General features: G+C 44.0%; 1 protein-coding gene across 1 annotated transcript in view; it reads right to left on the minus strand.

Moving 5' to 3' along the window:
* Positions 1–759: 759 nt before the first annotated feature.
* The window catches only part of LOC119452852 (sarcoplasmic reticulum histidine-rich calcium-binding protein-like), a 76,286-nt gene continuing 63,673 nt past the window's right edge, over positions 760–13,372 (minus strand). Inside the window, exons 3-5 of the mRNA XM_037714805.2 lie at positions 5,518–5,740; positions 2,388–2,678; positions 760–1,440 (exon numbers count right to left, since the gene is read on the minus strand). Of these exons, the coding sequence (XP_037570733.1) occupies positions 2,525–2,678; positions 5,518–5,740 (377 nt within the window). The 3' untranslated portion in view covers positions 760–1,440; positions 2,388–2,524. The remainder of the gene's footprint in view (positions 1,441–2,387; positions 2,679–5,517; positions 5,741–13,372) is intronic.

Below are 13,372 nucleotides of genomic sequence, written 5' to 3' on the forward strand. Positions count from 1 at the left end.
GCGCAATAAGCAATTATGAGACCTACTGTCTTCGGTCATCAGTCCTTTTCTGTCGCTGGGATTATTTTCGCGTACTAATTACCTAGTTAATTAAAAGAAATAAACTAAACAACGTTTACAAAGGCGCGACTTTTGAAGGTAGAGTTAGTATTGCATTCTAGAACATCTCATTCAATCGTTTACAGTGTTTCTATCATGCGTATTGTTCACTTCGGCGTCTTATCCGTAAACGCGAAATACGGGAAGTGCCGCGTGATCACCCCCAGTACCAGCCGTCCTTTTGGCACCTGTTACATTCGGGACAGCTGGTTTTGTAGTACACGACACTTTCCGTATTTCGCGTGTTAGGAATAAAACGTTGTAAATAATAAATATGTACGACAGAGCCCCCTCGAAATGACTGAATGGGATGTTTTACGACGCTTTCTCCTCGAATGTCACGCTTTTCAAATAAAAATTTAAAGAGTTGTTCATTTGATATTCCCTAATCAGCCAAGTAATTATTAAGAGAAATTATCCTAGCGATGAAACAAAACTGATAATCATGCACAGGATTTTCACAGCTTGGCTAACGTCGGCTGGCACATCCTGTAGAACATTTCCGGTCACGACGTCATTGCTTACGCTGACGTCACCGGCAGTGGGGGAGGTCGATGCCAACCGCAGGAAGCGATCGCTACTTGCTTCAACTTAGTGGCCTCTGTGTCTTGCGTCGACAAGATGCATTCTGGAAATGTTTTGCCAGTTTTTTCGCGGAAAATCAACAAGTTTCTTTTATTCTCTCTTCAACGTCGAAACAATATACGCGACAGGTTCCGTCAAGTCGTCCAACACTGCGTGTTCTACACAATGCAAATTCTTCATATATCTCTGAACCACATAATGAAGGGGCGTCCTTTATTGTCCATCTAGATTTAGAGACAAAAAAGCTCACAAAAGACAGAAAAATTGAAAGTAATACGCTTCAAATTCCGGAGATTCCCTGAGTGCGAACTGATGGACGCGAACGCACTAAATAAAAGGAACTGTGAAAAAAATAAACAGCAGGAAAGCAGCACTCGTGGTACTGGGTACTACATCAAATACTATACTGAGTACTTTCGGCACAAGCGTCGGCGCTCTACGTCCGGCATTGGTAACAATCACGAAAAGGTCCCATCTCACAAGCGTTGTGATCGACGGCGATTAAAAGGACCACTTCACCAAGAGTCGCCAGTTGGTGTGGGATCACTCGCCGGATCACATCTTGGAGGATTCACTTTCTGGAGCGTGACTAATGCGTCGCGTCTCCCATACTTGTGGTAGTCCTCTACGGTTGACCAGTGGGTGGCTTTGTGCGTCCTTAAAGCGCTTCTCTTGCTCCGGTAGATGACCGTTTAAGAACTCCCGGAACGACGTTGTGCGGAGGGCACAAGCGATTGTTGTTCGGTCGACATTTACCTGGAAATAAAAGATATTCAATCAATAATTTTGAAGTGCATTTTTTACCTCACAAGTTAAAGGAGTATTTCATTTCGGAAGAGCTGGTTCACATTAAAGAAGCATTTAATGGCGCATGTGATAAGATTAGCTTTCGGCCTGACAGTTTGCCAACTCTGCCTATCTCTTTGTCATATTTTCTTGTTGGATATTGCGCAGGATTTTCAATTTATTTATTCCGATACCTCAAGTGATGGATGTGCTTTACATGAGGGGTGAGCGAGAACATAAGTTAGCAGAAACTCACTGCATCTAGCACAGAAATCGGTAACAAGAACAGCAAGATCAGAAACACAGATATTGGCTTCACGAATGAAATGATTACAACTACAAAAAAAATTTGACATATAAAAGTTGGCAACTGTAATTAAATGTGTACAGAGAGGGCTGGTAACAAATAAACAAGTATAAATCTTGTTAAGTAAAGACACAAAGCTCGATAAACACCAGTAAAGCATCGACAAAATAATGGTAAAAAATGCTACAAATACTACAAGCAGATGCCAGAATCAGGCGACAAGTTATTCAGTGTGATAAACACGAGGTCGCGGGACCAAATCCCGGCCGCGGCGGCCGCATTTCGCTGAGGGCGAAATGAAAAGAAAGAAAAAAGAAAAAGGAAAGAAACCACCAGTGCACCGTGCATTCGGTGCACGTTAAAGAATTCCAGGTGGTCGAAATTAATCCGGAGTCGCTCACTAAGGCTTGCCTCACCGTCAGTATCATGGTTCTGGCACGTAAAACCCACAATTTTAATTTTTTATTGATTCAATGGAAGACTTAGAACACGCAGGATCAGCGTGAGCAATGGCGCTAACTTTACTCGTTTTCTCATAAGCATCGGAAATGCCATTCACAGCGTCTTACTTATTAACCGGCACAAGCTTTTATTTTCTCCTTCCTCTCACCCGCCTTGTTGATATCGTCGTCCTTTTATCCGGGCCGAAGAGCCTCTTCAGTAGCGGGTGACGTCAGCAGCGCAGCAGCAGCGCCGCCCAGCGCCGCCCTGGGCGACATCGAAGTGAGCGGCGCTCGGCCACAGCAGTCACAAGAGCCGCTCGAGCTCCTGCGAGTTGGGGCCCGACTCGACGTCGTCCAAGTCGGTGTCTTCCTCCGAGGACTCTTCGTCTTCCTCGTCTTCTTCGTCGTCCAGGTCATCGTCTTCGTCGTCGCATTCCCACCAGCTACGGTGTTGCCGCCTGCATGGGTGCAACAGAAAAGGAAGTTAAGGGGAAGCTTACCACTGAAGTTCTTTTTCTGGGGGCCTCCTCTCTTGGCTCTCTATAGGACACTGTCACGGGGATGCTGAAAAATGGGCAGCCATAGTGCACAAATATATATGCCTCATAAACGTGGACCCGAAAAGGAGTTTGACGTCAATAAGTCGCAGTTTCGCCCGAAAGGCGAAGATTCAATTGCGATTGCAAATTAGTAGAGAGCTATACGGAGTAATGATAGTAGCTTTATCGGCTGTACAAACTTGGACACATTCACTTACTATCTGAATTAACAAGCATGGTGTCAGCGTGCACAATCAAACATGAATAGGTCACACTCGATGACCGCAGACGACAGCTTTCAAAACGCTGGCGTGAACAAGCGCGGCTGCAGCAGCAGCGAGCGAAGGCTCGTGCGGTCTATTGCTTCAACGGAAACTGAGCGGCGGAAGCACAGCGCATACAAAGGTCATAGCCGTGTGCAGATCGCTTTCAAGATACGGTGCGCACCGCCCGCAGCCGCGCAAATTACAAGTAGGCAGTTGCTGGAAGAGTAGAAGCCACGCACCCCCTCCCTCCTGCACCGCCTTCCAGCTTTCCTCCTTTCACGATTAAGTCGCCAGTTCCCGTTGCGCCCGGTCGCAAGGTACGCAGTTGGTGCCGCAGCACAATGTCGCTCCCCCTCCATCCCTCCGTCCCATCCCCCCACGGCCTTTCGCACCGCGGAAGACGTCGCGTTTGCTCTCCGCCGTGCGTTCGCTCTCCGTAAAAGCGCGTGTCCCTCGCGCGTGCGTTCGCTCACACATACAGCATACGGCGCACGGCAACGATTTTATTGCACTTGGACTTTTACGGAACCTCACGGCAAAGGCGACGACGACGGCAGAAATCCGCTTGGAGTGTGCATGTAATTGCTATCGCAATAAAAAGTTGCCAACCAAGTACATAGTAATTGAAAGTGCAAATAGACAACCAAGAGTCATCAATAAGAAAGTGAGAGAAACAAAGAGAATAAATTGGATGTAAAGGCTGGAAACAATAAAGACCATCGAGACTTACAAAAAGGGCAAGAGAGAAATCAGGAGTGACATTCGGCGTGGTAAGGCAAATGGTGGTGCCTTGCTATTTGAGGCCTGAGCTGGTTGCTTAAGGACACAAAATTCGTTGGCCCTTCCCCTCCGTGAAGATCGATGATAAGCGAAGCTTGCCCAGTTGGTATACCTAACGATCCACTTTGCCATCAACTTTATGTATACTGTAATGTGCCCTCGTTCTTCATCCTGCCCTTAGAATCTCTTCATTCATTCATACTTGTGTCGCTGTTCGTCGGAGCGGATCCCTCTCATGAGGGACAAGGTGTCGAACCACGAACGCTTGCGTTCGATGTCTCGGGCTTGCTCGGCCACGGCCGCTGGATAAAAAAAACACCTTTTTTTATCCAGCGGCCGTGGCTCGGCGGTGTGGTTAGCATCATCCGCCCACCATTGCCGCTTGCGATTCTTCAATATTAAATTGCTTCAAAATTAAATCTTTCCGTCAAGTATGAATAACATTACTTAAGGAGGTATGAATGGCTCATACCTCTTAAGCAATGGCTCATACCCCCGTAAATACAGCCTCCCCATTACGACCACAGAAGAGAAGTGAAATTCTACGCTGGAATGATGAGCGGCAAGGGAGCCAGCTGTGCAAGACGGCGACGTGACGACGAACACGGGAGCAATGCACGAGCGCGTTCGCCAACGTGCTAGCTGTGGAAGAAGACGACGACGCTCGAGCCATTGCTGATGATGATAGTTTCTGCGTGCGCGGGTGCCACCGAAATATGTATCTTCGCTCGAAAACGTACTGGAGCAAGTATTCGCAACAAGATGCATGTGTGCGCTGCAGCTAAAATCCGGAGTCAGCTCAGTGCATCCTAATGACATGCGAAGGTATTCACCCAGCGAGGCCAGTAGAAAACAATCATGTTCTAGAGCGCTGGGATTTAAAGCGGATGGAAGCAGTCACATGTGAGTAGTCGAGATAAGCAATAGACGTTTAAAGTATTGGTTAAAAAAACTGGAAAGGAATTGATAGGACCGGATCCATTACAGACATAGCTAACGGTACACGTAGATATATAGGTTTTAAGAAGAGAAAAGATATGGGAACATAAACAAAATGGTCTACTGATTAATGTCTATAGATTACTTGATTAGCTCAAGCAGGCTAGGTGACTTTGTGTCGCCACCTCGTTTCAAAAAGGATGCCAATAAGTATTAATAATCGTCATCATAATCTAAAGCAAACATTTTCCATGGGACCAAGGGAGGGACCCTAGCATGAGGGGCCCTAGCATGAATAATTAAGGCAACTTCAAACCAGTCTTCATAACTACGAAAACAAATAATTACGAATTTTGACCTCTTAATGGGTACGCTCTATATCATAAGACCGAGAATATTTATTGCCAGTAGATTCACCGGTTATTATTAAGTTGAATGCGTTCGCTTCCAAGAAAGGACATAAATTACCAGCTGTGATGCAGAGCAATCATCGATCTTCTCGTTCTTACATTTGCTACCAAATGTTGTTGACTTGTTGTTAACAATGTTGTTAACTTGGTTTGCAAATCTGTTCGCGTTACACTCCACGCTGAAGTGACTTGTGACATGGCGTTTAGGCAACAGGGAGTTACGTTTACATGGAGCGCCACGTTCAATTTCGTTTCTTGTCGTCTCGAGTCGGAACACTCAAAAGCACGTTGCGCTTCCGTGTGGAGACACCGGGAATGAAACGGTTAATGCAGGGTCAAGGTTAAATCCTGTATATTGCTCACCTCGAATGCGACTCCTGCTGGTCGTCGTCGTCGTCGTCTGACCAGTGCTCCATTGATCCCCGGTGGTTTTCCAGCGCGAGCGGTGAAGGGAAGATGGCGTCGCATACCGGGCAGCCGAAGTGGCGCTTGCGCTGCTGGTGTTTAGACAGCCGACGGGCCGTGGAGAAGGAGCGCTCGCAGACGTTGCACGTCAGGTCCTCGTCTTCGTCCTCGTCTTCGTACTCTGCGCAACAGAGAGAGAGAGAGAGAGAGAGATAGAAAGAGAGAGCAATCTTTAAACATCATAGCGAGGTTTAATGGCTAGCAAATTACCCTAGATTTGATTTAGAAAAGGAAAGAATATGCACAGTACACTTCACAGAAGGACAACGTATTGTTAGTTATGTAGCACTTTACGGAGCAAGAACAGCCTAGACTATGGTGACCTAGCCGCCACAACGTGCATAAAACACACCAAAATGCTCAACGGTCTCTGGAGGGGTGGTACCATGGGTTATAATAATTACTAAGTCCTTGGTTCACTGCGTACATTGTAAGTACCACCTGGTGTTTCATGCGACCAGAGCTTTGCTTAGATAAACGTAGGCAATGATCCGAGAGATTATGTCAGCCTATTTTACAATGCAGGGTGGCGGCCGGTATATGGGTAAGCCAAGCTTTGTTGACCCTGCATAATGCAAAACGCATCTTACAGGCTATGCTGTTTTGATACTTGAAAATTTCGAGAAAAAAAACTAAATGCTGGGGTTTTACGGGTCAGAACCACGATCTGATAATGAGTCCCACCGTAGTGGCAGATTCCGGAATTATTATGACAACCTGAAGTTCTTTAACGCGCGCCTAAATCTATGTACACGATCGTATTTTGCATTTCGCACGCATCGAAGCGCTGCCAACGCGTCAAAATTTCGATTTAATTCACGGGATACTTATTTCTATCCAGTGTATGAGACCCGCTACTGCAGGCTGTGTGTCCTCAGTTGTGAATTTCTTGGTGAACTACTAAAAATAAATAAATTTTCTAAGGTAAGTTATAACTCAAACTACACTTCATTCTGTTTTTTTTTTTTTTTTTTTTGTACACGCGCACTCCCAGTGGTCAGTAAAAAAGGTGGACAATAAGTTGTTCAAATTTACCTTGATGTGGAACAGTTAGCACTCCTGGAACATGGGCGGCAAGTTTTAAGAATTATATGCAGAAATTGGATGGGACGAATGCGTTAAGCCCTCCCTTGTGCACGTATAATGAGTGTTATCTGAATAAACGATAAGTTGTCAGCTGCTCGTATTGTCGTTTTTAGTGCGTCTTCACAGCGTCAATGTTTGTTAGTGCTGAGTTAAAAAATAAATTCGCACTAACTAGTTCCAATTCAGCGTACTTCTAGTTCTCTCATTCACTTATTCATTCATCACTCAATAACTAATTAACACACTGACTCGCTTCTTCAGTCATACTCTCTGCAAAAGAATCCCGACAGAGGGTTCACAAAAAGGTAGAGAGACAGAAAATAATAAGTTAAAGTCGGAAACGTTAACCAGAGTGTCTGGTTGCTGCTCAAGTTAAAAGTTTGAGTTTAATAAACAAGATTACGTGAACATGCAGAACAGAGTCTGAAAGCCAGGCGACCACACCGGGAAACTCTATATACAAATAATAGAAGCAAACTGTAAACAAGCAGAAAAATGTAATGAGAGTTAAAAAAATGGAAAACAAAGGGACGTAAAAAACCAAGGTAGCAGTGCAAATCTCCAAAGTTGCCTTATTCACAACACTAGAAAGGTAAGCAAGAACTTGAAACTTGAGCTATATAGAGTAGAGAAACGAATAAATTTATAATTCGATTCTGACATTACATGACATTTCATGATTGCCATGGAACTGAAGCTGAAGGCAAAGAAATATGCCTGACATGGCTCCTAGCACCGTGGTAACGCACAACACAGCCAGAAATATAAGAAATACACAACGATAACAAGAGACATGGCCAATTATACACGCAGTACTTTGTATACCATAAGAAATCAAGCAATGTATATTAAAACTGTAGATAATGAACTATACATTTCAATACTATGGTGCAGTGGACTAGTCAGCTCCATCATTTAAACAATATATTGAGCACGCAGCAACGCAAGATTGCATACAATCCAGAAAATACAATTATGATTGCCTCCTAAACTTAAGTGAAGATGAAGCTTGTTTTAAAGTGTAAATTCACTAAGTATGTATATTTCGAAAATTAGGAATATGGCCATTTTAATATTTGATTGACTTAATTTGTTGTTGTTCGTATCTCAACACAATTTCCGCTTATAAAAGAATATGTAGTTCTGGCGCTGTATGTAGAAGAAAAGTGTTCATGAGGTGCTTTGAACTCTGGGAAGGCGCCTTCAGAAATTATTTTTGATACAAAATATACAACCTCGCTTAAAATATGAAAAAGTACGTTCATACATAGATAAACTATATGAGAAACGAATACTCTTCTCCTGCATTTTATATAAATTTTCCAAGCCGGTTTTACGAGTTGCGCCCCGCGCAAGCAAACAGTAATGATGCAATAATTAAGGAGTGAATCACAGAAAAACATAGCTGGCGCTTCAGTTTCAGAAGCAATAATGCAGAATACCTGTTGAACATACCAAAATATTGTGCAATATTACGTTTAAGAAAATTAACGTGGTGCGTCCAACACTAGTTTTCATGAAAGGAGAAGACAAGAAAACTCCGATAAACTTGTGTTCTGAAACCCTCTCAAAGAAATGAGATTGAAATGTAATTACACTATCAAGAATAAGTGGCTTATTGATTCGAGCAAATACTGTCTACATTGTTTTATTAAAATTTAAAAATAATTGTTTAGCAGTCAGCCACACTCAAGGTCATTTAGCCACCTACTAACAATTGGCATCAAATATTAAGTGTTGCGTGATGAAAAAATGTAACGTTTGTGTAATCTGCATTTAATACTATGGCAGGCGTTTTGGAGATGTTTACGAAATCATTCGTGTAAAGTCGAAAAAGTGTAGGGTCTAAGATGGAGCCTCGAGAAACTCCATATTCTATGGGTGATAAATCAGATGTTAAATTTATCTATATCCACAAACTGAAAGCGATGTGAACAGTAGCTGTCTTCACAAATATGAGAAAGGGAACTGAGAACGACTATATAGTTTTTTTTTTCATTCAGGTGGAGACTTGCAGTGGTCAACAGAGGGTGTGCAAGGCGAGCCTTGTGCTGGAGCCGACCATTTCCTAAAGGAGAGCCTTCTTCGGCAGCGTGAAGACAAGTCTGATAAGGACAAGCCTCTCAGTCGATACGCTGGGGTCAGGCTCCCCTTGATGGTCCACTGACGATATCTCCGTAATCCGGAGATTTACTCACATCACACGCTCAAAAAAATATCCTCACTTGCACATTCAAAGTCACAAATTCAATCACCGGCAGTCTTCATAAATCACGAATTCATTGTACCCGTTCCTTAATGAACGTATAGAAATATAAAGAGAAGCTACGTATCTGCTCACACTCACACAGTCCCTCACTTTCCCACTCACACTCTCACTCCCTTCTTTATATATCAACCGATGAACTCGGTCAGTTTTTTCCTACGCCATAAACTCAAGGCTTAGCTCGGAAAATCTCTAATCAAAACCTAATCAATAAACCACTCAATCACTCACTCAGTCAATCGAATAATTACTCAGCAATAATATTTCCTTATACACAAACTGCCCCAACGGTTTCTCCAATCTGGCCAAACAAGAGCTGCCTATATTGTCCCATCTAGCTTTAGCCAAGAAAGAGGGAGAGCGAAACGGGGAGGGAAAGGTAGGGAGGGTAACCCGAAAAGATTCTGGTTTGCTACCCTGCACTGGGGGAAGGGTAAGGAGAAATGAAAGACGGAAAGAATAGCAGAGAGAAAAAGTAAAGTAAAAATAAATAAAAAGAATGCAAAATATAGACGAGGTTGGAAACATCCGTGAGAACATTTTGTCACATAGTCCACTTGAACGCAAAAAAATTCAAGAGTGCCTAGACTGACGCCTTCTTTGACGACTGTATAAGCCGGTGTTCCAGGACTGTCTTCCCCGAAAGCTGCCGGTCATCAAGACGCGCCAGCGCGGTCGCGAGTGACGGCCTGCGTGCGCTGTATCGGGGACAATGACAAAGTACGTGTTCAATAATTTCCTCGTAGACACAGTGGTCACACCCAGCTTTAGCCAAAGTGTAAAACTATACGAAGACGGATGCCACTAAAGCATGCTGTCGTCCACTTTGGTGCGCAACTCACACTTTTTTCTCCTCTTTAGTTGCCTAATTAGTTTGAGATTATTTTCAGCCATTTAGCCCCAAAGTCTGGCGGAAGCACGCTGTGACATGTCGACGGTATCGATTTCGCGAGGCCTACGCTGATGTGTGGTGTTCGTCGAGAGAAGAATAGTAATAAGAGGTGTGGGTACGGAAAGGTTCGCTTTAATGTATATACATTCTTCATACTCTGACATATAGACTTTAGAAAACAGTCATTTAGTGTGTACAAGAATTTCGCGAAGACATTCACTAGATGCTCTCTTAAGGGTAAACTTTAGCTCGGGTGCTGTCACCTAAATACATCTAAAAGTAGAATTCGTTTCTCTCCGCAACATCTGCGCCAAGTTTGACGAGCTTTGTTGCATTTAAAAGAACAACTTAAAATCTGGTGACTCTTTGTTTCAAATTTTTATTTAGGTCTTCAATATGTTATTAAAATTGGCAAAAATTATAAATTTTTCGAAAATGAGATTATCAAGTTACAACTCTGTAACTCAGCAATGAAAGATGGTATCGCAATTTAGTGCAGTGCATCTAATAGTATAGTTAAAGCGGCCAAAATTGATTTAGTACACATGAATCTCAAGAAATATTGTAATGTGCAATTACAGCTTTTGCGGAACCCTTGTGCACAACGTAACAAATTCACGTAAGATATAAATTGGCATATCGAAATTTGTCCGCTTTGAATGATCTAATAGATGTCGTTTACAGAACCGGGATAGCTGCTCTTAATGCAGAGATATTAATTTGTAAACTTCGTCCATCTATTTTTTTCGAACATTGGAACGTTGGAAAATAAAAAATCGGGCCTTAAATCGAAATTCTGATTACAACAGTGACTAGAAATTAACTTCCACTCTCAAACGCAATAAATATTACTAAAATCGGTCCAGGGGTTATCTCACAAAAGCGTTGCTGCGTTTTACATGTACTTGAATAGGGCGCATCGCAGTTGCGCCCGAGCTAAAGCTTCCTCTTAAGAAACAATACAAAGAGAAAAGAAGAAAAAATGTTTTCGCACACTTTTGCAACAGGTTTTGGTCTTAAGTTTCGTGTTTTCGATTTGCGGGCTTTAGTCATGATGCAAAAAAATAGAAAGCTCAACCCTTCTGACTCGGATTTTTTTTTTTTTTTTTTGAGAACACACAACAACTTTCTCATCGGATGTCCTCTCTTAATCTTGAAACTCGAGAAGTCATCCAATAACGGACCTGACCAGAATGCTGAAAGGTATTCTGTTGTTTGCTCCGTCGAGCCTCGAACCTGATATTGCTTTCAGTCGGTTCCCCCCCACAGCATCCTTCTAGTAAACCCCGTATAGCTTCACTTAGGCACGTGGCTTGGGTAACAAGTGGAACCTGACACTGCGAATGTATCCGGGCAACTAGGAAGCAACCTTGTACACTTTTATAAGCAGTTCCTCGACGCATCTCCATCAACACCTCTTCTAGCAAACTGCGCCTAGTGGCTCGTCCGCTGTAGCAACGTTTGAATGGGCCGCCCCCCCCATGGGTTGTGAAGTGCTCGAGGCGCCAGTGGTGGCAATGCAAACAAACGTCCCGGTAACGCCAACTTTGCAGCGCCGGGAGCGAAATTGTATTAGCCGAGGCTCGCGGCGGCAGCTGCGGACTCGTTTGGGAGTCGGCGTAGTTTGCATACTCATTTGCAAGCTCGGCGCCAGCCTCTGCCGGCGAATTAATTGCTCTGCAATTCCTCGGCAAAGAGAAAGCTTGCCGCCCTGCTTTGTTTTGTTGCCCGGTGCAGAGTTTCCGAGAATTTACCCCGGTTAATTGTCTGGAGTGGGTGCGCGCGCGTCATGTGTGTGTGTGTGTGTGTGTGTGTTTGTTTTAGTGAGATTGTTGTGCGCTGTGCATGTGTATTTGTGTTTGTGTTGGCGTATTTATGTTGGCTTACGTTGGCGCGTATTACTGTTTATGCGCGTTCCTGTTTGTGTGTGTGTGTTGGAGTGTGTTTGCTTTGTGGAGTGTGTTTGCACGAACGCATGTTCGTGAGTGTTTGTCTAGTGTGTTTGCGTGTGTTCGCGCGCGAATTTGTGCGTGGGAGTGGTTCGTGTTTCTGTGTTGTTTCCGTGCTTGCGTTGGCACGTATTGCTGTTTGTGTGCGTTCCTGTGTGTGTTCGTGTGCACGTGCATTTGTGCGTGTTTTCGAGCGTGTTTCTTTTTGAGAGCTGGTGCACGTATGCGCTCTATGAGTATTTTAGGTAATAGACCACGTGCTACGCATTAGGACGCCGTGGCCACTACGCCACCACTGCGGCTTACAGGGCGGTTCAGTGCGGCATACATGCGTTAAGAGTATCAATAGCGTAGATTGAAACGCGAACAGGAAATAACTGATAAGAACGGCAGTTGCTTGCAGTTACAAAGAAGTGCCATATTATAATTGCTTTGTTGCCGGTTTCTATGGGGATAGAGTAGTCCCAACTGTACACCGAAGAGGCCAAGTTAAGCAGCCGTTGCAACTGTAGGTGAACCTGGAAATGGGACAACACATTACCGTAGTTTCGGAATCGTTCGAGCTTGAACCTAGGCTCATAGGACCTTAAATTTCATCTTTCATTCTTCTTCTCCTATTATTATTCAACGCGTAATCAGAGTTAAAGTAAAAACCATATGTGCTCGGGAAGTGAGCTATAAAGTATCATTCAGTCGTCCACTCGTATCTCTCTGATATAAATAGTAACATAGCGAGAACCTTCCCATAAGCGCGTCGGCAAAAGGTTTCTTTCCTAGAAAGATTTGCAGGTTTCGCATTTCGCCAGACTGTCTCAAAAATGCTGCCGCACAAAGAAATGTACAGGGCGAGCGAGAAGCTCTCTTTGTGCGCACCTGCATATAGGTCTTCTTCTTGTGATTTGTTCTTTTTTTTTCGGAGTACCGAAATCCCATTTGGAGCGTGGCGCAAATTGGTTTTTAAGTAAACTCGCGTCGAGCGAGGGTATACCAAGGCGAGCGAGCAAGTTACGCGTGAAAAAACGTCCTCGTCGCCTTACCCATCGCCACGTGTGAAACAAGGGTGAGTGCGAGCACGCGTGAAATTGAGTAAACGTGACGTCTCTGCAGCATTTTAGGCGTGACTTCTTTGAGGCATTCAGAAGCATGGCACGCCCACGTACACGCGTAAGCGACTCATAAAAAGAGCCGGCTTCTTTTTTTCTTTCCTTCTTCAGCGCAGTTCTGTGCGTTTCATTGTAGCCTTATAGTCTATGCTAGTAATTGAGATTATTCTCTATAAAGAAACTGCAGAGCGGGACGTCACTATGCAGTGGTGTTGCCATCACATTACGCGCGGACAAAAGAAACTTTGCAGATGCATGCGAATCTGAGCAAGTTATACATCAAAGAGAGCGAAAATGTGTAAGCGATGTTAGCGAATTGCCCGTACGAGCGCTCATTTTTGAGGGTGACAGCAAGGCTTTGAGTATTCCGGGACGCACGTAGACTATGGCAAGTTGGGTTTTTCGGAGCGTAAGAGAGAGAGAGAGAGAGAGAGAGAGAGAGAGAGAAACTAGAAGG

This window comes from Dermacentor silvarum, chromosome 5 (genome assembly GCF_013339745.2).
Source record: "Dermacentor silvarum isolate Dsil-2018 chromosome 5, BIME_Dsil_1.4, whole genome shotgun sequence".
NCBI lineage: Eukaryota > Metazoa > Arthropoda > Arachnida > Ixodida > Ixodidae > Dermacentor > Dermacentor silvarum.